General features: G+C 45.5%; 1 protein-coding gene across 1 annotated transcript in view; it reads left to right on the top strand.

The window, feature by feature from the left end:
• The window catches only part of tph1a (tryptophan hydroxylase 1 (tryptophan 5-monooxygenase) a), a 79,545-nt gene that overhangs the window by 28,819 nt on the left and 23,987 nt on the right, over positions 1-26,739 (top strand). Inside the window, exons 5-7 of the mRNA XM_072518975.1 lie at positions 18,547-18,647; positions 20,611-20,678; positions 24,468-24,664. Coding sequence (XP_072375076.1) covers positions 18,547-18,647; positions 20,611-20,678; positions 24,468-24,664 — 366 coding nt within the window. The remainder of the gene's footprint in view (positions 1-18,546; positions 18,648-20,610; positions 20,679-24,467; positions 24,665-26,739) is intronic.

Below are 26,739 nucleotides of genomic sequence, written 5' to 3'. Positions count from 1 at the left end.
ATTCAATGGTTAGGGGAATAGATAGGAGATTCTGTGGTCGCGAGCGAGACTCCCGGAAGGTATGTTGCCTCCCGGGTGCCAGGGCCAGGGATGTCTCGGATCGTGTCTTCAGGATCCTTAAGGGGGAGGGGGAGCAGCCAGAAGTCGTGGTGCACATTGGTACCAACGACATAGGTAGGAAAAGGGGTGTGGAGGTAATAAACAAGTTTAGGGAGTTAGGCTGGAAGTTAAAAGCCAGGACAGATAGAGTTGTCATCTCTGGTTTGTTTCCGGTGCCACGTGATAGCGAGGCTAGGAATAGGGAGAGAGTGCAGTTGAACACGTGGCTGCAGGAATGGTGTAGGAGGGAGGGCTTCAGGTATTTGGATAATTGGAGCGCATTCTGGGGAAGGTGGGACCTGTACAAGCAGGACGGGTTGCATCTGAACCAGAGGGGCACCAATATCCTAGGAGGGAGGTTTTCTAGTACTCTTCGGGAGGGTTTAAACTAATTTGGCAGGAGAATGGGAACCGGATTTGTAGTCCAGCAACTAAGGTAGCCGATATTCAGGACGCCAAAGCGTGTAATGAGGCAGTGGGGAAGGGAACACTGACAGAGGAGAGTACTTGCAGGCACGGAGATGGGTTGAAGTGTGTATACTTCAACGCAAGAAGCATCAGGAATAAGGCGGGTGAACTTAAGGCATGGATCGGTACTTGGGACTACGATGTGGTGGCCATCACAGAAACTTGGATAGAAGAGGGGCAGAAATGGTTGTTGGAGGTCCCTGGTTATAGATGTTTCAATAAGATTAGGGAGGGTGGTAAAAGAGGTGGGGGGGGGGTGGCATTATTAATTAGAGATAGTATAACAGCTGCAGAAAGGCAGTTCGAGGAGTATCACCCTATTGAGGTAGTATGGGTTGAAGTCAGAAATAGGAAAGGAGCAGTCACCTTGTTAGGAGTTTTTTATAGGCCCCCCAATAGTAGCAGAGATGTGGAGGAACAGATTGGGAAACAGATTTTGGAAAGGTGCAGAAGTCATAGGGTAGTAGTCATGGGCGACTTTAACTTCCCAAATATTGAGTGGAAACTCTTTAGATCAAATAGTTTGGATGGGGTGGTGTTTGTGCAGTGTGTCCAGGAAGCTTTTCTAACACATTATGTAGATTGTCCGACCAGAGGAGGGGCAATATTGGATTTAGTACTGGGTAATGAACCAGGGCAAGTGATAGATTTATTAGTGGGGGAGCATTTTGGAGATAGTGACCACAATTCTGTGACTTTCACTTTAGTAATGGAGAGGGATAGGTACGTGCAACAGGGCAAGGTTTACAATTGGGGGAAGGGTAAATACAATGTTGTCAGACAAGAATTGAAGTGCATAAGTTGGGAACATAGGCTGGCAGGGAAGGACACAAGTGAAATGTGGAACTTGTTCAAGGAACAGGTGCCATGTGTCCTTGATATGTATGTCCCTGTCAGGCAGGGAAGAGATGGTCGAGTGAGGGAACCATGGTTGACAAGAGAGGTTGAATGTCTTGTTAAGAGGAAAAAGGAGACTTATGTAAGGCTGAGGAAACAAGGTTCAGACAGGGCATTGGAGGGATACAGGATAGCCAGGAGGGAACTGAAGAAAGGGATTAGGAGAGCTAAGAGAGGGCATGAACAATCTTTGGCGGGTAGGATCAAGGAAAACCCCAAGGCCTTTTACACATATGTGAGAAATATGAGAATGACTAGAGCGAGGGTAGGTCCGATCAAGGACAGTAGCGGGAGATTGTGTATTGAGTCTGAAGAGATAGGAGAGGTCTTAAACGAGTACTTTTCTTCTGTATTTACAAATGAGAGGGGCGATATTGTTGGAGAGGACAGTGTGAAACAGATTGGTAAGCTCGAGGAAATACTTGTTAGGAAGGAAGATGTGTTGGGCATTTTGAAAAACTTGAGGATAGACAAGTCCCCCGGGCCTGACGGGATATATCCAAGGATTCTATGGGAAGCAAGAGATGAAATTGCAGAGCCGTTGGCAATGATCTTTTCGTCCTCACTGTCAACAGGGGTGGTACCAGGGGATTAGAGAGTGGCGAATGTCGTGCCCCTGTTCAAAAAAGGGACTAGGGATAACCCTGGGAATTACAGGCCAGTTAGTCTTACTTCGGTGGTAGGCAAAGTAATGGAAAGGGTACTGAAGGATAGGATTTCTGAGCATCTGGAAAGACACTGCTTGATTAGGGATAGTCAGCACGGATTTGTGAGGGGTAGGCCTTGCCTTACAAGTCTTATTGAATTCTTTGAGGAGGTGACCAAGCATGTGGATGAAGGTAAAGCAGTGGATGTAGTGTACATGGATTTTAGTAAGGCATTTGATAAGGTTCCCCATGGTAGGCTTATGCAGAAAGTAAGGAGGCATGGGATAGTGAGAAATTTGGCCAGTTGGATAACGAACTGGCTAACCGATAGAAGTCAGAGAGTGGTGGTGGATGGTAAATATTCAGCCTGGATCCCAGTTACCAGTGGCGTACCGCAGGGATCAGTTCTGGGTCCTCTGCTGTTTGTGATTTTCATTAATGACTTGGATGAGGGAGTTGAAGGGTGGGTCAGTAAATTTGCAGATGATACGAAGATTGGTGGAGTTGTGGATAGTGAGGAGGGCTGTTGTCGGCTGCAAAGAGACATAGATAGGATGCAGAGCTGGGCTGAGAAGTGGCAGATGGAGTTTAACCCTGAAAAGTGTGAGGTTGTCCATTTTGGAAGGACAAATATGAATGTGGAATACAGGGTTAACGGTAGAGTTCTTGGCAATGTAGAGGAGCAGAGAGATCTTGGGGTCTATGTTCATACATCTTTGAAAGTTGCCACTCAAGTGGATAGAGCTGTGAAGAAGGCCTATGGTATGCTCGCGTTCATTAACAGAGGAATTGAATTAAAGAGCCGTGAGGTGATGATGCAGCTGTACAAAACTTTGGTAAGGCCACATTTGGAGTACTGTGTACAGTTCTGGTCGCCTCATTTTAGGAAGGATGTGGAAGCTTTGGAAAAGGTGCAAAGAAGATTTACCAGGATATTGCCTGGAATGGAGAGTAGGTCTTACGAGGAAAGGTTGAGGGTGCTAGGCCTTTTCTCATTAGAACTGAGAAGGATGAGGGGCGACTTGATAGAGGTTTATAAGATGATCAGGGGAATAGATAGAGTAGACAGTCAGAGACTTTTTCCCCGGGTGGAACAAACCATTACAAGGGGACATAAATTTAAGGTGAAAGGTGGAAGATATAGGAGGGATATCAGAGGTAGGTTCTTTACCCAGAGAGTAGTGGGGGCATGGAATGCACTGCCTGTGGAAGTAGTTGAGTCGGAAACATTAGGGACCTTCAAGCGGCTATTGGATAGGTACATGGATTACGGTAAAATGATATAGTGTAGATTAATTTGTTCTTAAGGGCAGCACGGTAGCATTGTGGATAGCACAATTGCTTCACAGCTCCAGGGTCCCAGGTTCGATTCCGGCTTGGGTCACTGTCTGTGCGGAGTCTGCACGTCCTCCCCGTGTCTGCGTGGGTTTCCTCCGGGTGCTCCAGTTTCCTCCCACAGTCCAAAGATGTGCAGGTTAGGTGAATTGGCCAATGATAAATTGCCCTTAATGTCCAAAATTGCCCTTGGTGTTGGGTGGAGGTGTTGAGTTTGGGTAGGGTGCTCTTTCCAGGAGCCGGTGCAGACTCAAAGGGCCGAATGGCCTCCTTCTGCACTGTAAATTCAATGATAATCTATGATTAATCTAGGACAAAGGTTCGGCACAACATCGTGGGCCGAAGGGTCTGTACTGTGCTGTATTTTCTATGTTCTATGTCCACACAGACAGTGACCCAGAGCCGGGATCGAACCTTGGACCTCAGCGCTGTGAGGCAGCAGTGCTAACCATTGTGCCACTGTGCAGCCCCCACATTTGTAATAAGTGCCTTTCACTTTATAAATATGGATAAACCTCTGTAATAAGTTTTTTCTCTTTATAAAATATTATTCATCTGTAATATATGTTTTTATCTATAAAAATACAGAATATTACTACTGTAATGTGTGTCTGTCCCGATATAAATATGGAATGTTACCCCTTGATAATAATATAGAATGTGACCACACTTGTAAACAAGCAGGAATATAGCAGCTCGTCACTGAATACAGGTTGATAATAATAATCTTTATTAGTGTCACAGGTAGGCTTACATTAACACTGTAATGAAGCTACTGTAAAAAAAGTGAAAACTTGGGAATTTGGTGAATGGGGGAGTTTTAAGGGTTACTTTCTTTCAAAAGTCTGTACTTAGCATTTCACTACAATTTGCTTTAGAATATAGAACATACAGTGCAGAAGGAGGCCATTTGGCCCATCGAGTCTGCTCCGACCCACTTAAGCCCTCACTTCCACCCTATCCCCGTAACCCAATATCCCCTGCTAACCTTTTTGGTCACTAAGGGCAATTTATCATGGCCAATCCGCTTAACCTGCACGTCTTTGGACTGTGGGAGGAAAACGAAGCACCCGGAGGAAACCCACGCAGACACGGGGAGAACGTGCAGACTCCGCACAGACAGTGCGCCAGCGGCGAATCTAACCTGGGACCCTGGCGCTGTGAAGCCACAGTGCTATCCACTTGTGCTACCGTAAAGTTTCTTTCAGTCTTGGTCAGGGATAAACCTAATCCCTACTGGAGCCAGCTGCCGCTAGGTAATTAGATGGTTAGTTTGAACTGGTTTCTCTAGCCAGCAGTGCAGACCGGTCTCTGTAGAATTTCAAATAATATTTTAGGTAGTCGGCGAGGGTTATGGGTGTTTGTTGGGGCAGGCGGGCAGGGTCATGGGTTGCCCCCGGAATGGTTAAACAATCCAGGGGTTGGCATGGTGGTGGGCATGAGCGGCTGCCCCCCCAGCGTCACCCCCCCCCCCCCCCCGCCAGCCAAAAGTCTCCCACCCCCCACCGGGCACTGGGGTGGCAGGACCAGCACGACCGGATTCTTTGCCTGTGAGCAAAGATGGCTACTCACCTCCTCGGCTCCCCACAGAAGCCCTTCTGCCAGGTTCACATTTTTAAAAAGGAGTGTTAATCGGCGCCAGCGTGACCACTTGCTGGGGAGGCCACTGGATGACAGGAGGCCGTTGGATACGGGGTGGCTCCCGCTAGTTGCATGGAAATAGGGCTTAAGTGATGATAATTAGTTTCTCGCCATGCGAGATCCCGATTTTGCCTTCGTGAGCGGGCCAGTTGCATCGCAAACTGTTGGTGCCTGGTGCGGTTCTTGTTTTTGGCCTCTCCCGCTATTCACGGCTTTGTTTCAAGCGTAACGAGGCTGGAGAATTGAGCCCTATGATTGAGTTTGGGTGTCAGTTGTCCAAAGTGCATGGATGGTAACCATGGGAGGGAGGGAGGAATTTACAGGGCAAAGATAAATAAGGGAGGCTGGACAAGGGAGGCAAGGCTGGTGGGGAAGTGTGAAACTGGGGACAGGCAAAGATGCAAGAATGTGGAGGTGGGGTCAGATGTGCCCAGGGAAGGAAACAGACTATACAGGACAGGGATAATGTCCAGGGAAAATGAAGCCAGACTGTCCAGGGCAGGGATGGTGTCCAGTGAAGGAAACCAGGCTGTCCTGAACAGGGATTATGTCCAGGGAAGGAAGTCAGACTGCCCAGAACAGGGTGATATCAGAATCAGGCTTCCTTTCTCAGATAGCATTCCTATCCCAGACAGCACAGTAGCACAGTGGTTAGCACAGTTGCTTCACAGCTCCAGGGTCCCAGATTCGATTCCCGGCTTGGGTCACTGTCTGGGCGGAGTCTGCATGATCTCCCCGTGTGTGCGTGGGTTTCATCCGGGTGCTCCGGTTTTCTCCCACAATCCAAAGAGGTGCAGGTTAGGTGCATTGGCCATTGCCCTTAGTGTCCAAAAAGGTTAAGTGGGGGTTACTGGTTTACGGGGATAGAAGTGTGGGTTTGAGTGGGGTCCTCTTTGTAAGGGCCGGTGCAGACTTGATGGGCCAAAAGACCTCCTTCTGCATTATAAATTCTATGAAAGTCTGGCTTCATTCCCAGATATCATTCCCATCCCAGACAGTCTGGCTTCCTTTTCCAGATAGTATTCCTATCCCAGTCAGCCTTGCTTCCTTCCCTAGACAGCATTCCTATCCCAGACAGTCTGGCTTCCTTCCCCAGATAGCATTCCTATCCCAGACAGTCTGGCCTCCTCCCTCAGATAGCATTCCCATCCCAGACAGTCTGGCTTCCTTCCTAAGATAGCATTCCCATCCCAGACAGCCTGGCTTCATTCCCCAGATAACATTCCTATCCCGGACAGTCTGGCTTCCTTCCTCAGAGAGTGTTCCTATCCCAGACAGTCTGGCTTCCTTCCTCAGATGGCATTCCTATCCCAGACAATCTGGCTTCCTACCTCAGATGACATTCCTATCCCAGTCAGTCTGGCTTCCTTCCTTCCTCAGATAGCATTCCTATACCAGACAGCCATTCTTCCTTCCTCAGATAGCATTCCTATCCTAGACAGTCTGGCTTCCTTCCTCAGATAGCATTCCTATCCCAGACAGTCTGGCTTCCTTCCCGAGATAGCATTCCTATCCCAGACAGTCTGGCTTCCTTCCCGAGATAGCATTCATTAATATCCCAGATGGATGAGGATGGCCTCTGATTGCTCTGCCTGATGTTCCCTTGCCTATCTCTGTATCCCCAACATTTCTCACGTGGATGAATCCAGAGGTTCATCCTCTTCATGGGGCTGAGCAACGGCCTGACCTCGGGCAGTTCTCGGAGTGTCAGAAACCTTGGCTGTCACTTCCTTCGTCAGTTCTGGACCTGTGACTGTGATGTGCTCAGCAGATAGTGACCCCGAGCCTACTCCAGAATATGCACCCACTGAGCTGGGTGTCTCTACAGTGGTGAAGGATGAAGGGAAATGTTGCGATAATGATTCTCAATCATCAGAAGATGCACTATCTTCAGAGGTGGTGGTTAAGCTGGAGTGAAGTGGGGGGGTGGAGCTAGCATGGAGCTGGGCATGAACCATCTCCACTTCTTCCACTTGGCATGCTTGTTTGTGCCTGGAGTGGAGAAGGGAAATAAATAGCTGATAGTTATTCACTCCCTTATCTAAACAATGTCTCAATCTGTGAGGGCATCGGACTACAGCAGACTGGAGACATCTTAACTGGCTTCCAGTGAGAGTCATGTATCAACATCCATGCAAGCATGGTGCTGTGTTTCCCCTGTGTTATGTTCTTGTGCCCTGGCCGGAGTGAATGATGCACAGAAGAACATCTATGTGTGGTAAACATAACTATAATAAATATATTACAAACTACTAATACTGGTAAATTATCCTAGAGCTACTGCAAGTATGACTATCCACTAACATGACTAACTCCCAACTCCTTGAGGTACAGAGACACATGGTAGACTTACATTGCCACCTACTGGTCGGTGGGCATTTACATCATTATATACAAGATAGCTTATGCATGTTATTACACCCTTTCCTTTGGAAATGTAACTATAATAATAATATAATAGTCTTATAATAATCTTTATTGTCTCAAGTAGGCATACATTAACACTGCAATGAAGTTACTGTGAAAGGCCACTAGTCGGCACTTTCCAGCACCTGTTCGGGTACACAGAAGGAGAACTCAGTATGTCCAAATTACCTAATAGCACCCGGAGGAAACCCACGCAGACAACAGGAGAATGTGCAGACTCTGCACAGACAGCGACCCAAGCCGGGAATTGAACCTGGGACCCTGGCACTGTGAAGCCATAGTGCTAACCACTGTGCTAACGCACTGCCTTTTACATTCAGGTCTTTGTTTTTTTACATTACAATATGATAGCAATAATTCTTTATCACATTTAACTATTTAAAGTTCATCACAAATTCAGTCTCTCAGGTTTCTGTCTCTGTCTTTTGATCTTCTGAGCAGTGGTTGAACTTGTGACATGTTTCATGTTCATTTGTTGTTGTTTCTTGTTGTTCTTCTTGACTTTGTTCTGGTTCTTTATGCTGCACTGGTTCTTTTTCAACTCTCTTAGGAGTGCTCACAATGTCTTCATGTGGTTCCATTACAAAAGGTTGCTGAACCTTGAGCAAGGCTCTTCTGTTTCTCCGTAAGACTACTCCGTCATCCGTAATGATTAGATACATGTGGACCTGCTTGCCACAGTATCTTAGCATACTTTAACCAACCCTTCTGGATCTTCCAGTCTGACTGTGTCATCTGTTTGCAATGGCTGGAGCCTTCTCGCGGATTGGTCATAGAACATTGCCATGATGATGTCCAGCGTTTTGAAAGCAAATGTCGATTGCTAACATGAAATGGAGGTTTCAGTCAGTCGCTTAATAGTTGCCGGCGGCGCTAGGCCTCTCCTATCTTTGCGCCAAAATGTCTGAGATTCCGAGTGCTAATCTGCAATGCAGCTAGCTCACTGGCATGACAAATTTTGATAGCATCATCAAGCTGAAGCTCATTTTCTCTTTACAGCCTCTCGCGTACCTGGTCGTTACAAATCCCAAATATGAGCTGATCGCGTATCATCAATGATTGTAAGGTAGCAAAATTACATGATTGTGCCTTCAGTCTCAAATCGGTCAGAGTATTGGAGTGCAATGCCAATCAAATTGCTTTACAACTTCCTTGAAGTTCTTGTTATCTGCCTCGTTATCAAAAACAAATGTATTAAATATTGCTTGTAGACCTGCCACAGTGAGCAGCAACACTATACATCTTTCAGCAGGCTGTGATTGCAGACCAAGGGTTGCAACTGTTATGGGTCAGGGTTTAGATAACCCCAAAGTGTATCATGGAGTTCACCTGACCCACAACCTTTTGTAGATTGTGGTATGGGGAGCACACGGCCCACTCTACAGGTGCGGTACAGCAGAAATTGAAAAGTATTTTTAAAAACAAAACAATGTTTATTCTATGTACTCAAGTTAACCTTTTAAAAACATACAGTGAACATCTTAGCAACCATTAATTCAATACAGCCCCCAAAGAATACAACACTAAGTAATCCTTTAAGCTTTCCTTTTAACATCCATAAGACTTAAAACATCTTTCAACAGAAGTACATTAGGATTACGTTCACTACTGAGAACATTTATAATTCTGAATTCACCAAATGATTAAGAGATAGTCTTTTGAGGGCAGAGAGATCAACAATACACTTGCTTGGTCTGGCTTCAGCTCCAAACACTGAAAACGAAACTAAAACACACGCTGCAGCAAACAGCCTAAAACGAAAGAAAAAGCTGAGACAGCCCAGCTCCACCCACTCTCTGACATCACTGTAGTAGTAAACACCCATTTCTTAAAGGTACTCTCACTACAGATATTTATATACACACCCATTCATAAACTCCATTTCTTAAAGGTATTCTCACATGACGCAACATAGAGAGTAAATTGCTGTTTGAATAGATGCTAATTCTCATCTACATTATCAGTGACTTGAAGCTGGTAAGGTGTCTTCAAACCTTCCATCCTGTACTTAAGTCTTTCTTTGCGTTGAGTACAAGTTGCCAATAGTTGATGAGTTGGTAGAAGATTTTTTATTTTTTCCTTAGGAGTTATCTTTAGATGTTTGGATCTTCAAAGAATCGTGTATCTGCTATGTTATTGTGCCTTGGCCGGTGTGAATAATGTACATTAGAACATCTAGTTCTTGACTAGTTAAAGTATTTTATTATAAAATATTATTAATAATCTTTTTATTGTCACAATAACTATTGCTTACATTAACACTGAAATGAAGTTACTGTGAAAAGCCCCTAGTCACCACATTCCGGCGCCTGTTCGGGTACGCAGAGGGAGAATTCAGAATTCTCAGCTGGTATGGGAATTGAACCCGTGCTGCTGACCTTGTTCTGCATCACAAACAAGCTGTCTAGCCCACTGAGCTAAACCAGCCCCTGCAAAATAAATGCGTGGCAAAGATAAGTATAATAAATATATTACAAACTACTCATTGATTGATTGTCACAGGTACCGAAGTACACTGAAAAGTATTTTTCCGCAGCCAAGGGAACGTATACAGTAGACAAAAGAATAATCAACAAAGTACATTAACAAATAGTGATTGGTTACAGTGTGGAACAAGGGCCAAACAAAGCAAATACATGAGCAAGAGGAGCATAGGGCATTATTATTGTGTTCTTACAGGGAACAGATCAATCCGAGGGAGAGTCGTTGAGGAGTCTAGTAGCTGTGGGGAAGAAGCAGTTCCTATGTCTGGATGTGCGGGTCTTCAGACTTCTGTATCTTCTGCCTGATGGAAGGGTCTGGAAGAGGGAAAAGCCTGGGTGTGAGCGGTCTCTGAAAATGCTGTCTGCCTTCCTGAGGCAGCGGGAGGTGTAGACAGAATCAATGGGAGGGTGGCAAGCTTGTATGATGTGTTGGGTCAAGTTCACCACACTCTGCAGTGTGTTGCGATTTTGGGCTGAGCAGTTGCCATACCAAGCTAATGATGCAGCTTGATAGAATGCTCTCTGGCACATCTGTAGAAGTTTGAGAGAGTTGATGCAGACATGCCAAATTTCTTTAGCTTCCTGAGGAAGTAGAGACGTTGTTGGGCTTTCTTGACTGTTTCATCAACTCGAGTGGACCAGGACAGACTGTTGGTGATGGTGACACCCAGGAACTTAAAGCCATCTCCACTTTGGAGCCATTGATGAAAACGGGCGTATGCATCGTGCTACGCTTCTTGAAATTGATGATCAGTTCCTTGGTTTTGCTGACATTTAGAGAGATTGTTTTCGGTACACCATGCAACCATGTGATCTATCTCTCTGATTCGTCGTTGCTCGAGATATGACCCACCACAGTCGCATCATCCGCAAACTTATAGATAAAATTGGAGCTAAATCTTGCCACACAATCATGTGAGTACAGAGAGTACAGTAGAGGATTGAGCACACATCACTGCGGGGCCCTGGTGTTGAGGACTATTGTGGAGGAGGTGCTGTTACCTATCCTGACAGATTGCAGTCTGTTGGTGAGGAAGTCAAGGATCCAGCTGTACATGGAGGGGTCAAGTCCAAGATTGCAGAGTTTGATTATTAGTCTTGTTGGGATAATGATGGTGAAGGCAGAGCTGTAGTCTATGAACAGCAGTCTGACGTAGGTGTCCTTGTTGTCGAGGTGTTCGAGTGTTGAAGGAGATAGCATCTGCTGTGGACCGGTTGTGGCTATAGGCAAACTGCAGTGGATCGAGACCGCCTGGGAGGCAGGCATTGATCTTTCTCATGACTAGCCGCTCGAAGCATTTGATGATTACAGATGTCAGGGCCACCAGTCGATAGTTGTTGTTCTTGTTCTTCTTTGGTAGTGGTATTATGGTGGTCTTCTTGAAGGAGGTGGGAACTTCGGAACGGAGAAGTGAAGTGATGAAGGTGTCTGCGAATACACTCGTCAGCTGATCTGCGCAGGATCTGAGTGCTCGCCCAGGGACTCCATCAGGGCTCGTCGCTTTCCGCGGGTTCACTTTCAAGAAGGCAGCTCTTCCCTCTTGAGGCTGTAATAGTGGGTATGGGTGTGTCCAGGGCTGTTTGGGCGGGTGGCACTGATGTATTGCCTGTCTGTTCAAAGCGGGCATAAAACTTGTTCAGTTCATCGTAGAAGGATGCTCCAGCCCCAGAGATTTTTCCATGGCCTTGCTTTGTAGCCCGTAATCCTGTGTAAGCCCTGCCATAGACGTCATGGGTTTGTGTCGTTGGCCTGGGACTCTATTAATCCGGTATTGTCTTTTGACGTCCCTGATGGCTTTACGTACATTGTACCTGGATTTCTTATATAGGTCAGGGTTGTCAGACTTTAATGCCTCCGTCCGGGACTTCAGCAGGTAGTGAACCTTTTGGTTAAGCCAGGATTTCCAATTAGGGAACACCCATATTGTCTACAAATATTGGTGAATTATCCTGGAGCTGCAAGTATGACTATCCACTAACACAACCAACTCCCAACTCCTCGAGGTACAGAGTCACATGGTGGGCATACACTGCCACCTGTTGGTCGGAGTTCATTTACATCATTATACACAATATAGCTTATGCATATCATTTCACCCGAATAGTTCTGGGCTTCTTTGAATGTGTGAGCATCTGAATATTTTACCACTCATTCCTCCTTTTTCTCTTGCATTCAGACAAAATATTTAGTATTATCGAAATGGGTGCAAGAGCAGTTGGGGGGCATGAATGCCTATGGTATCTGAATTGTTATGTTGTAGGTGTAACATAAGCGGCTTCCTTGTGTTGCACTTGACAAAGGAAGGTTCAGACGTGGAGATAACTTCAACACGTTTATTAAACTATTTACACTTCTATTACTCGGGTTCGACACTATTGCTAATCTTACTATAGCTACCCAGACTGACTAACCAGTTGTTGCAATCCACGTGGTGGGTGTAATATTGCATCAACCCTGTGTCTGTCCTCACTGACTGTCTCCACTGGAAAGAGGAAGATCATGTGTGTGGTGTCCTTTATATATGGGTTGGTGTAATGCCCCCCTGTGGTCGTGTCACCTCCTTGTGCATCGTGAATGTCTATTGGTCATGTCCTATCTACTTGATCTATTGGTTGAGTGTGTGTGTGTGTGTGTGATGTTTCTAGTGCTCCCTCTAGTGTCTAGCTAGCCTACATGTATTTACATTGATGCACATCACCACAGTATCTCCTGAGCCCCCCGCAGTAAGTGATTAACAACTGTACTATCCTGAATCTGGTACAGCATTGGCAGCATGAATTGGCTGCCACACATTCAGTCCACATATCCCATCTGCTGCTGAGTCCTGCACACAAACCCCCGACCTGACATCCCTCAGCACTCACATTTACATGCCTGATTTCACTATCAGTGTCACTTTACAGTGACTAGATTGTGCCTTTTACCTGTGTGAAGTGCAGCAGATCAGTCATCCTTTTTTGGCACTGCACCCAGATATTTTTGTGGGCCCCACCGGCGCTGACCTGTGCTGCTACCGATGCCAGGCTGCCTTGGCCAGACAGGAGGGCCTCTTGCTGCCATCCCTGGAGAATAGGAGCTCCCAATTTTCCGCGATGCTCTGGAGGATGACCAGCAGCAAACTATGGGCCATTCTTCTGCTCTGCGACATCTTGGTACCTGCAGTGGATTCTTCCCTTTGGATCGACAGTCGGAGTGATGCACCTCCCAATTGTACTCCAGAATAGAAGATTCTGCCAATGTGTGAGCTTGGGAATTTGCTGAGTGAGGGAATTTTAAGGGATAACTTTTCAGGCTAATCGTAGCCTGAAACCTAGTGTGGTTTGCTTTGAGCATTTAACTCGATTTTACTGTTAAAAGGTTGTTTCTCTCAGTCTTCATCAGGGATATATTAGCTCTCTACTGGAGAGACATCCGCAGTTAGTTAATTAGGTAGCTAGTTTGAACATTGTCTCTGGCCAGCAGTGTTTGACTCAACACTAGAATTTCAGCTAGTGTAACTACAGGTGTCTTGCAAGTGCGTGAAGTCAGCAAGCACGAGGAGAGCAGATTGTCACTGAATGCAGCTCGGCACAGCACGTGATCTTCAGAAGTTGATGAGTTGGGGAATTTTAAAGGTTAATCCCTTGCTAAATTCCTGTCTAATTTGCACTTCGCATTTAACTATAATTCATTGTTTAAGTTTCTTTTCATCTGAGTCAGGGAAAATAAACTGTCTACGAGAGAGGCAGTTAGTGATTAGGTATCTAGTTAGTTTGTACTGGTTTCATTAGCCAGCAGTTTTGATTCAACTCATGAGAATTTCAGTTAGACTAAGCTTAGAGCACAAACTAAGCAAACAGCTTGTCATTGAGTGTCACATCACAGGAAAATAGGTGGCTGATTGGGTAGTGAGTTTTTCTCACAAGTGATTGTAAGGTTTTATTGGTAGTAGAAAGTTAGTCAATAGTAGTAAAGCTTATTAGATTGGCTGAGTATTTCCTATTTTACCTATACTGGGGAATTTCAATTGGTAAGTAGCACATTTATTGAAATAAGAATATAGGCACAGACAGAACCAGAGACATTAATTAAAATTTAAATCAGCAAAAATATTTATTCACTTAATTAAACACTTAAATGGCAGGGCAGCTGAAGTGTGGTGGCCGCAAAATGCGATAACTCGTGGGCACTTGAATGATCCAAGGCAAACATGCTTGCAGTAAGTGTCTACAGTTAGAGGAACTTTGGTTCTAGACATTGAGCTGGAGGCAGATTTGCAGACACTGCAATGCACCGGGGAGGGGAAAGGTTACCTGGACGCTTTGTTCCAGAAGGAAGTCACACCCCTTTGGATAGGGTCATTTGATTTGGTCTGTGGTCTGGATCAAGAGGGCGTGACTGAATGAGACAAGTAAGGGGGGGGTCGCAAAAAGTAAAAGTAAAGGAGCCTCATCCATTGCAATTGTTCAATAGGTTTGAGATCTTGTATGGATAAAAACAAGGCTGCAGACTCGAAGAAAAAACTGACCATAGCACCATGGTACAGAAACCCATTCAACCGGGGATATTAATAGGAATATGATGGTGGTAGGGGACAGTATTCTCGAAGCGTTAACACAGCTCTCCACAGCCATGGGCAAGAGTCCAGAAGACTGTGTTGCCTGCCTGGTGTTGGTTTCAGTCCATCTGCTTGGGATTGCCTTTGCCATTCCTTGTTTATACCCAGATTGCTTCTATATCTTTGTTTCCTGAACACAAAGCATCCTTTCTATTGTGCTGTCTTCTATAATTAACAGAGCCACCCCTCCACTTTTTTCCCAACTTGCTATCCTTCATAAAAGTCACATACCTTTCATATTCAGGTCTCAATCTATGCCATCCTACAGCCATGCCTCTGTGATGGCTATTAGATTGTGTTTATTAATCTTTATTTGCACCATCAGATCTGTTTTTGTCAAATGCTTGGTGCACAGATAGAGTCTTCAGTTTTGTCCTTTTATTATTTTGTAACCAATCACCTTATCTGTTGATTTTCCTCTTGGATAATTTGTAGTCGCTGTCCCTTCCTTTCCCATATTAATACCTTCCTCTCTATTCTTTGATATCCCACATTTAATCCCTTGCCTCCACTATTTAGTTTAAAGCCTTCGCTACTGCTCTATTTATACGATTTGACAGAACACTAGTCCCAACATGGTTCATAGACTGTCCCAATGGTAAAGCCCCCACTTTCCCCAGTACTGGTATCAGTGCCCCACAAACCAGCCTTTGAGACACGTATTCATCTCTCTAACCATGTACGTTGCATTAATATGCATGTGGGCCAGATAACAATCCAGAAATCATATGAGGTTCTGCTTTTTAATTTTGTGCCTAGCTCCTCCTAGTCTCTGTGCAGAACCTATTTTGTATGTCTACTTATGTTATTGCACCGACATGGATCAAGGCCATAAGACATAAGAGGTAGGCCATTTGGCCCATCTACTCAGAGGGGACATTCCTCCTCATATTTGTCTTAAATGGGATTATTCTGAGATTATACCCTCTGGTCCTAAACTCTCTCGCAAGGGATACCGTGAGCAATTTTGGGCCCCACACCTCAGGAAGGACATACTGGCACTGGAGCGGGTCCAGCGGAGATTCACACGGATGATCCCAGGAATGGTAGGCCTAACATACGATGAACGTCGGAGGATCCTGGGATTATATTCATTGGAGTTTAGGAGGTTGAGGGGAGATCTAATAGAAACTTACAAGATAATGAATGGCTTAGATAGGGTGGACGTAGGGAAGTTGTTTCCATTAGCAGGGGAGACTAGGACCGGGGGCACAGCCTTAGAATAAAAGGGAGTCACTTTAGAACAGGGATGAGGAGAAATTTCTTCAGCTAGAGAGTGGTGGGTCTGTGGAATTCATTGCCACAGAGGGCGGTGGAGGCCGGGACGTTGAGTGTCTTTAAGACAGAAGTTGATAAATTCTTGATTTCTCGAGGAATTAAGGGCTATGGAGAGAGAGCGGGTAAATGGAGTTGAAATCAGCCATGATTGAATGGTGGAGTGGACTTGATGGGCCGAATGGCCTTACTTCCGCTCCTATGTCTTATGGTCTTAAGGGGAAACAACCTCAGAATCTACCCTGTTAAGCTCCCGGAGAATCCTAAATGTCACAAAACGGTCACCTCTCATTCTTCTAACATGACAACTGGATCCTCCCCTCCCTCTGTAGGTTCCTTATCAGCCCGGAGCAAATGTCCAAACACTGGCACAGCTGCCCGGACTCTCCCTCTGCTGCAGAGAACAATGTCAACCCCCCTCACTACACTGTCCCTTACCACCACCAGTACATTTGTTTTTGCTCTGCCCACTTGAATGGCTTCCTGTACCATAGTCAATTTGTTCATCCACTCTTTAGCTCTCACCTCTCATCTAAACAAGCGGAGAGAACATTAAACCTATTGGGCAATTGCAGAGACCGATACTCCTGCCAAGTGGGTTACCTGATCTACCTCACTCATAGTCACACCATCCTATATCTGACCACTGACCAAATTAGAAGCCTCTATCCTAAATGGTGTAACTGCCTCATGGTACAAAACATCCAGGTAATCATTCTCTCCCTGATGTCCACAGCTCAGTGATTCGGAGCTGAAGCTCCTCGTGCCGCAAACACTTAAGTGATGTGTTGGCTCACGATCACACTGGCATCCAGGAACTCCCTTATGCTGTGATCTTGACATGTTACCTGTCCTGCCATCCTTAATGTGTATTATTTATGTTGCTTATTAAATATCTTTTGTTAACAGTCTGTATACTATTTTAAACCTTAGGACTGGAATAGACCATAATCACTTGCCAGATACTCACCAGATATTTCCTTTCCCTTGAGTAGTATAAGAGTCAATTCCTACATGATGAGAAACATAGGAAAAGGAAAGGAACATCTCCTCAGTATACCTCCCCATTCACCAAACTCTCAAGTATGCAATCAGTTTTTTAAAATTACTTAATCAGTTACAAAGCCAGAGCTCAGAGTGTATTGCATGATCCCCACAAGAGAGACATAATAGATCCAGGCACTACACCTGATCTCACGCTCACCTTAGCCAAAAGTTTCTCAGCTGCACTCATTAGCCTTGGCTACTCTAAAGTAAATTATAGAAAGCTGAACTGGGGCTAGAGAAACCAGATTCAACCAGTTAGCTAATTAACTCCTCAGCTCTCTCAGCAGAGAGTGTTGAACTTTTTGCAAGGCCCTGGAAGAAATAAATAAACTCAATCTACTTACACAGTATTTCCCAGTTATTGCTAATTACAGACTAGACTAGATTTTTCAAGGACAAGATAAAACTCCCCACTCAACATTAAACCTTCGGGTATGAACTCAGCTCCTCAGCTATACTTGTTTACCTCCTGCTCCAATGCTCCTATAATATGTCTGCTTCCCAATATAAAAATGGAATATTATGCATCTGTAATCTGTCTTTCTTTTATAAATATTGAATATTACTAATTTGTAATATAGGTGCCTTCCTCTGAATAAATGTAGAATATTACTCGTCTAAATATAAAATAGGAGCTCTCTATAATAACTATTTTCATTACAAATGTCAAATATAAACTATCTGTCATCTCAATGTTGCTTTTTGTGTATAAATATGGATCATGTTCTGAACCTGTCTCTGTCCAAAATGGGACATATTGGGATGGATTCTCCGATTTGAAGACTAAGTGCTGACGCCGGCGTGGGAACAGTAGCATTATACCCCAGAAAAAACGGCGCAAAAGCTGAACCGATCCTCCGTCTGGTGGGAGGCTAGCAGGCATGCAGCGTAAAGTCCTTGGCTTTACCTGCGGATACGGCCAGAGAATTGCCGGGTCCGTGGCCGCGCATGCGCACGGCGGCAGTCTGCAGTGGCTGCTCCATGCAACATGGCGCTGGCCGCATGCGGACCCTGCCTTCCACAAACTGTCCCCCAGTAACATCGGGGGCAGAGTATCGGGGGGAGGGCCTCAGGTGACGTCCTGTGGCTGTCCATATGGCGTGCGGCGTACGCCGTTTTTGAGAGGGCGGTGCATTGCAAAAGCGTCACCTCCCCCGATTTTGGCGCAAACAGGGATTCTCCGGCCAATCGCCGATTTTGGCATTGGTGACCGGAGAATCCCGCCATGGAATATGACATGTAAATTTCTGTGGTTGTCTTTACATGTGTATGGAATATAATTGGGCTTGATTTGGACATACGTTGACGTTGTCCAGTTTTGAATCCCTGTGCCTGTATAATGAAATACAAGCTTGTTTTCTGAGACGGAGAGCCTCTGGTTGTTGTACTAATCTGCTGACAGAGCAATATTTCCTGTATCTTTTTATTCCAAATTAATATTACCATTTCCTGAAGGGGTTATAGAGTCATCACCAACTTCCCAAATCTTTTGTTTCTCACTGCAAATACTGCTCTTTTCTAAAATGTGTGTAAATAGTGAGCAGATGTTGTTCATCTTCTTCCCCTATTTGCTTGTGTTGATATGGAGAGCAGACCCACTGTGATTTAGTTATTTACCTCCCTCCACAGATATGGAGTCTACTCCCTGGTTTCCAAAGAAGATTACTGAGCTGGATAAATGTGCAAACCGGGTGCTCATGTACGGCTCAGATCTGGATGCAGATCACCCGGTATGAAATGTATTTCATATTTTGCTGACAGAGAATGTCCCTCTCTCACTCCCTTCTACTTATTTTCTTCAGCTTTGTTTACAGACTTTCCATGAAATATCATCATGATGATGCTTATGTCGCTCTTTAATTGAGAACTGGGAAGGCCCATGGTAGAACTGACATTTGGAATATGCACAATGATGAGCTAGTGTCCAATAACTTTGAACTTTAAGATGAATTTCTATGCTCAGGAATGTCAGCGTTGAGAATGGAATGCTTTATTTTTGGTAGGCATCTCATGATCACAACATTGTAATCGAAGAGTAGAACTCCCTCCACTAGACCTGATGAGGTGTTTCAGCCCCAACCTCAAAAAATGCTAAATTGTCCCTTTGAACTGAAAAAGCAAGAAATTATTCAGCTCTTGCCCAGTTTTGAACTCGATGATAGTATACTGGGTAAGTTATATTCACAGATTTTCCTCCAAGGAGTGGGATATTCACTAATCTCGCCTCAGTGATACTTCTCACAATTATGACGACAATATGTTCTTTCAGTATTTAAAAAAAATATATTTCTATTCTCCTCCGTTTTTCACATTTTCTCCCATATTTACACCCACCAACAATAAACAATAATCAGTAACGAATATGTCAATCCCCACATCAACAACAATGATCCCATCCTCCCACCAAACCCCAAACATTAGCCCGCATGTTCACATAAACAAATGACAACAAGGAATCAGGAATCACCCACAGTCGCCATTAACACACACAGCCCCCCTCCCCCCCAACCCTCCCAGCACCCCCCCACCCCCCCCACTTAATGTTCGATGTAATCCAATTCTTGAAAGTGCATAATGAATAATGCCCATGACTTTTAGAACCCCTCCATTCTTCCCCTCAGTTCAAACTTAACCTTCTCAAGAGTCAAGAATTCCAACAGGTCCCCCCCGTCACGCCGGGGCACAGAGTGGAGAGGCTGCTCTCCATCCCATCAGGATCCGCCTTCGGGCGATCAACAAGGCGCTGGCTACAACATCTGCCTCTGCACCTGTTTCCAACCCCGGCTGGTCTGACACCCCAAATATGGCCTCCCGAGGGCCCGGGTCCAGTTTCACGTGCACTACCCTTTAGAGATTACCCTAAAAACCTCCTTCCAGCCCAGCTTTGGACAGGACCAAAACATATGAATGTGATTTGCCCCCCCCCCCCCCCACACACACACACAACGTTCACACACATATCGGCTCATCCTCACCATCATGAGGTATGCTCTATATACCACCTTCAGCTGTATCAGCCCCAACCTCGCGCAAAAGATGCAGGCGTTCACTCTCCGGTGCACCTCACGTGTTCTTCCAGTATGGAGAGCTGTCCACGCCTCATCGTTCTGTGGCACAATTTAGACAATGTGCCAGTGTGGCTGCATCTGAACTGACATTTTCTTTACCTTTTGTTCCTGTTTTCTCTCCTCCTCGGGATTATGAATCTTCCTGACTGGATCTGTTATATCTCATGCAATGATCACTCCTTGGGCGAGATTCTACCTTCTTCAGTGTCTTACCCACTTTCCAGTAAAGTCGGGCCCTCCACATGTGTGCTGCAACAGTGTCAGTCTGTGCGTTATTTGAACTCATTCCCTTCTAACTTGTCACCCATTTTACACCTGGGGCTGGAGGAGGGGGAGATGCCATTAGATAGAGACGGGGAATGGATGCTTTTATTACTGGAGCCCTACTGCCTGGAACAACCTTGGCTAATTCAGTGCAGACCAGGGATTGAACCTGGGACCTTCTGGGTCTGAATGGCTGTATTATACCTGATACTTCCTTCAACTGCTCATTGAGGTGCACTTTGGTGGCTTTAACTATAATTATTATCTAAAGTTTCTTTTCATGTTGACTGACTTCACTGAGTGTACACTGACTTAGAGAGTGACAGAATGCTTCCTTATCTGTTTGCTCTGATTTTGACAGGGATTCAAAGACAATGTCTATCGGAAGAGGAGAAAATATTTTGCTGATCTGGCCATGGACTACAAACAGTAAGTATGATAACAGTCCTGAGATGCAAACCCATCCCCATGTCTCATTCACTCAGATGGCAACTCTTTTACTTTTACTGTATCAGAATAAACTTGCAGTTCAGTGACTATGAGGCTACTTTTGTACTATTACTCTGCCATCTGAAGAAGCTACTGCAAAGGGAAAAGTAAGAGACTCATGGGATTGTGGAGTGGGAAGCAATTTTTAATCTGTTTTTCTCATGTTAAATTTTGTGCTTATCAAAATGAGGGATGTTGAGGCTGAGGTTGGATAATTTCCCATTTTATGCACCCCATAACAGCATCAAGCAGTCCCAAATCCAGAATGGCACCACTTAGAAGTGTAAAACTCCATTTGCACTTCCCATGCAGTTAGGTCTGACAGTATTTATACACTGAGAGCTTAATATTTTCTGTCCTAATGTTAAGGTCACAAATGTGCATGCTAAAAACCACAGTAAGACAGTTTTCCATGACTACTATCCTGAGGTTACCGGAATGAAATGACGTGTTTAGTGCCAATTCTAAATTTGGCTCATCTCCACTTATGGATTGGATTGAGATGATACAAACTAGTTGATATACAACCCTGACAGACAATAGGGACAGAGAGCTTTCTTCTAATCAGCCTACGTTAGATTCACATCAGACTAGAAGAGATCAAAGGCTAATGCACTTACCCCAGTCCAGCATCAGATATGCAGGACTGATGTTTCAGAAAACTTAACATGGGTTATTCCTGTGAACAAAAATAGACTTGATAAAAGATACTGGATAATCAAAATAACCAGATATTTTCCATACTCTATATAGGTTTAAACCCTCAGAGCAGAGGTGGATTTACAATTCATGGGGCCCTACGCTCACCTTCGTTTCTGGGCAGCCCCACCCCCTCAACCTCAGCCCCCTCCCCTCAACCTCAGCCCCCTCCTTACCCCACCACTCTGCCCCCGCAGCACGCAAGGGGGGAAGCCATAAAGATACACAAATTTATCACTGTCTTTTAACTTGTTCAACTTTCTCAGGTGATGTGGTATCTCCAGAAATCAGCAAGTCTAATTCACCCAAAGTTTGGATGAGGATGAAAGTGCAGTTTGCGCACAGTTCAATGCTTCAAACTTTTAAATGTAAAATGACAAACTGTCTTTTTGCTTAGCTTCATCCTCTTGTCTCTTGTTTAATTTTCCGCGTTTTTGACTGCAGATTAATAGTGTCGCTTTATATTGCTGAAGAAACTGATCTTGATTTTGGGCAGCTAATAAAGGCGCGATTTAATGGAAACGTTTCTACTTATGGTAGCGAGGGGGAACTGTCGCGAGCTTCCCCAATGCTCGGCCTGGCGAGACCATCACCACTTTAAAACGTTAATTGGTTCACTTAAGGAATGCCCCATAGGCTTCACGCTGCAAATGATGGTCCCACCGGCTGATTGGTCGGGACCGTGCCCGCTTGCTCCCCGCCAACAAAGGGGTGCAGCACTTAAACCGATCCTGCAGAGCAAACCCGTCACAGCTCGCAGCCATGCCACTGAGAAGACTGGCCCCAAAATTCGGGGTTGCCCACCTGGCCAGATTATTGGACGTGGTTGAGACCAGACAGGATGTCCTGTTCCCCCGAGGGGCCCGGAGGATCAGCTACAGGGCAGTCAGTGTCACCTGGGAGGAGGTGGCAGTAGCCATCAGCTCAGCGAATGTCACCAGGATGACCGGCATCCTGCGCCATAAGAAGATCACCCTACACCGGGCCACGCGGGTGGTTTAGCACTAATCCCCCCGGCAACTGCCCCGCCGCCCCTACCTGACGACCATGTGCCTGGCACTGGCCCCGCCGAGCACCGTACCATTCCCTGACCTAACCATGTCCAGCACTGCTATCCATGCTGGCCCCCTCTTATCGCCCCCCCACATATCCCCATACCTCCCATACCCTCCTTCCCCCTCCATCCATGATGAACAAAGCGTGTGGCTCATGATGCCCCTCTGTGTCCCCGCAGAAGTTGACCCACAACAGAGAGTGGGCCTAGATGGGCATTGCCGGGGTGCTCCAGAGCATATCCCAGTCACTGAGGAGCATCGCCAAGGGCATTGACACCATGCTGCAGACATTGGAGAGCCGCCAATTGGATTCATCTTTTAACTATGAAGCTGTAATTCTGACCTTGGAGTTCAAACGCTCACTGTACTCTCCTCCTGCCCATTTCCCTCATGAGTTCACAAACTTTCCCTTCCCATGGACCCCCATCCTCATCACAAACTCCATAATTCCTCCACAATGTAATCCAGCCCTCACACTCTCCCTCCCTGCAAATCTGCAACCCAACCCCCTCACAAACTCTCTTACCCTCACACTGTTCCCCCCAACCCTCATCCCCTCACAGTCTCCCCCAACCCCTAACACTCTCCCATGCTCACAATCTCACTCACCTCACTCGCCTGGTGCCTTCAAAACAGCCTTCCTCATTCATCATGGCTGGTGCACCTTTCCCTCGCCTTGGGGCGTCCTCGCGCACTTTATGTTGACCTGGGCAACTCCTCTCCTTTGCTTCTCGTGGCTTCATTTTGGGGGGAAATCGCGCCTCGCACGCCCGTTGCTGTTGCTGGCTTGAATCCGCTAGGTGCTCAGCACAAACCTGCTTGGCTCCTCCTGGCTTGATTCACAAACCTCAGCAGCCTTTCCCTTGCCTCCCATCATGATCTCGCATACGCGTGCCTCGAGTAAACCGTTCACTATCTTTTCCTACTTTTCCAAGCTCACCAATCAGATTCTGATTTTGTTCTGCACTTGTCAGAAAATGCTGCCTCCGACTGGAGTCCCAGTGCACTGGCCCGGTGCAGGGCCTCCCCATTGGTCGGGACCACCTGGGTGGCGCGTACAGTGGTTAGCACAGTTGCATCACAGCTCCAGGGTCCCAGGTTCGATTTCCCACCTGGGTCACTGTCTGTGCTGGGAGTCTGCATGTTCTCCCCATGTCTGCGTGGGTTCCCTCTGGGTGCTCCGGTTTCCTCCCACCATCCAAAGATGTGCAGGTTAGGTGGCTTGGCCATGCTGAATTGCCCTTAGTGTCCAAAAAGGTTAGGTGGTGTTACTGGGTTACGGAGATAGGGTGGAGGAGTGAGCTTAGGTTGGGTGCCTTTTCCAAGGGCAGGTGTAGACTCAATGGGCCGAATGGCCTCCTTCTGCACTGTAAATGCTATGATTCTATGATTCTGTGCCTAGGCCTCTGGCTCTGTGTGATTTTAGGGTTGGGGTAGCTACAAGTTGACATGTTTTTAAAATTCGTTCATCGGATGTTGGCATTGCTGGCTGGGCCAGTGTTTATTTCCCATCCCTTGCTAGCCATTGTAGTTCATATCGTGTGAGTACATCCCACAGTGTTGTTTGGGAATTTTGACCTCGCGACAGTGAAGGACGATGGGATGGATGGATGTGCTGGTTGATGGGTGTTCAGGCCCGAATTAACACTTTGTCTTCTAAAAAATGAGTGTAGCACAGTTTAAATCTGTCCCTGAGTTGCTGAGGTCCCGAAGCACAAAACTCTCTCTAATTTGCCACTGACTGGCATTAATTTGGCGATCAAAATCAGCTAGCATAAATTGAAAAACAGTTCCTCTCCCCAAGACTAAATATCCCTAATTTTGAATGCAACCATGTCCATAAAAACCATGAAGTTATTGCACTCCCACAGGTAGTGGTTGGATACCAGCGATTGGGATAGGTTAAGATGGTATGGTCACTCCTGACAGCTAGGGAATAAGACTATTGGAGATTAACTGTGACCTTTCTCTGCAGTGGTGACCCCATTCCACTGGTGGAGTTCACGGAGGAAGAAGTGAAGACCTGGGGCACAGTTTTTCGAGAGTTGAACAAGCTGTATCCGACCCATGCATGCAGAGAGTATTTGAAGAATTTGCCTCTGCTGACAAAGCACTGTGGCTACAGGGAGGACAATATTCCTCAGTTGGAGGATGTGTCCAGGTTCTTAAAAGGTGAGTCACAGAAACATGGGAAAATATTTATCCATTTCTACTTTTTGAAGAAGAAAATTGCAGTGCCATTGTATAATTTGTAATATCCATGGTACAAGGTTATGGTATTGCCCTCGGAATTCTGGTTTGCATATTTTCTACTCTTTGTGTATCTAAATCACGGGCAGCACGGTAGCCTTGTGGATAGCACAATTGCTTCACAGCTCCAGGGTCCCAGGTTCGATTCCGGCTTGGGTCACTGTCTGTGCGGAGTCTGCACATCCTCCCCGTGTGTGCGTGGGTTTACTCCGGGTGCTCCGGTTTCCTCCCACAGTCCAAAGATGTGCAGGTTAGGTGGATTGGCCATGCTAAATTGCCCTTAGTGTCCAAAATTGCCCTTAGTGTTGGGTGGGGTTACTGGGTTATGGGGATAGGGCGGAGGTGTTGACCTTGGGTAGGGTGCTCTTTCCAAGAGCCGGTGCAGACTCGATGGGCCGAATGGCCTCCTTCTGCACTGTAAATTCTATGATCTATGACATTTTCTGTGGGTTGGCACCTTGTGTCACACTATCTGTGATTTGATGCTGTGACATTTCTGGTCTTAAACCACGTTTCCATGGTTTGGTGCTGTGAACTGCAATCTCACTGATTTGCTGCCATGAATTTCTGACTCCCTGGTTTGGCGCTAAATGCCACTGTTACAATTTGATTTCTATGTTAGATATTTTCTTGGGTTCAGCATCACTTACAATCGGGAGTTACCTTTGCTGCTCAATATTTAGTCCTTCGATGGTGAAATCTGGGGCTTCTTGTTGTATGAACTACAAGCAGTAATGCCATGTGTCCATCTCCATTCTTCCAAAATACCAACATATTAACATTTAGTGAGCAAGGCCAAATATAAATCAATGGTGTGACGAATTGACGAATGTTGTCTTCTAAATATTGAGGCAATTTAACGGTTAAAAGCTTGGGTTATAGTGTGTTTGACTCCAGTGGTCACGTTTTAAAAAGGATTTTGTTTTGCAGGGCCAGGAAGCTTTTAGTAGCCAGAAGGTGAAATTGAACAGAGGGATGCGGTTTTCAGTTTGGGCTAATGGACTGTGGTATGACTGGAAGAAGTCCCAGGGGAGTTAATGTGCTTTCAGCCTGCAGAGTTAATTTGTTTTGCAGCTTGGGGTGATAATGTCATTGCTGGGTGGAGCCAAGGGATGCAGTGAGACATTTTGGAAATGCTTTGAAGAGGAGTTGAAGTCTGATCGGTCTGACACTGAGACCACAATTCTCTCACAGCAGGATAGTTAGAAAAGAATGATAATATTTAAAGCAGAGCAGTCTTGTCTGAGGAAAAGGAAGAAGCTGAAACACGCCAGGTGAACCAATTTTTTGGGAATATATTCAGTCAGAGTCTGAAGGGGTTCTAACAGGAGCCAAATCTGTTCTGTAAAGGAAGTATTACTCTATGCCATGCTGATTTTAAGATGGATTGAGAGCTGTATATTTCTTGTTGTTTGATGGGGAATTGAGTAATAGTGTTAAAGGGTAATTGTAAACTATTCCTTTCGGGTGTGAGGTTAAAGTGTTTAATATTATATTCCTAATAAAGTTTTGTTTAAAAAAAAAATACCAAATCCCTATTTCTTCATGCAATTACTCCTGGAGCGAATCATTCTTTCCGCACAGTCTTCCAAATAAACTAAAATATTGGGGTTTTGGTCCAGTATTCTAGCCATTGCTGGATTCTGGTCTTGGATCGTAATAATGAACTGGTGTAATTCACAAAAATATAAATTGTGAAGTAAGGCAATGTGAATAATACAGTTCACCTTACTTCACCTGCATTTTGTCAAACTCTTTGTTCTCTGTTGGTGGAACTTCTCTCTAACCCGTGTTTCAGTGAACTCATTAAAACATTCCATGAGGGTTGCATGACCCATTCTGAGCACATTGCATGCCAGGACCTAACACAACATCAATAATTAGACTGACTTTATGTACACTGTTACCAGAATCTGAGCACCATGATCAAAAGATCTATCACGTTGACTATCAAAGCAAGCAATTATAAAAATAGTGCTAGTTAGACCCCATTCTGT

The sequence above is a fragment of the Scyliorhinus torazame genome, chromosome 10, assembly GCF_047496885.1.
Source record: "Scyliorhinus torazame isolate Kashiwa2021f chromosome 10, sScyTor2.1, whole genome shotgun sequence".
NCBI lineage: Eukaryota > Metazoa > Chordata > Chondrichthyes > Carcharhiniformes > Scyliorhinidae > Scyliorhinus > Scyliorhinus torazame.
This window is presented reverse-complemented; position numbering and strand designations above follow the sequence as displayed.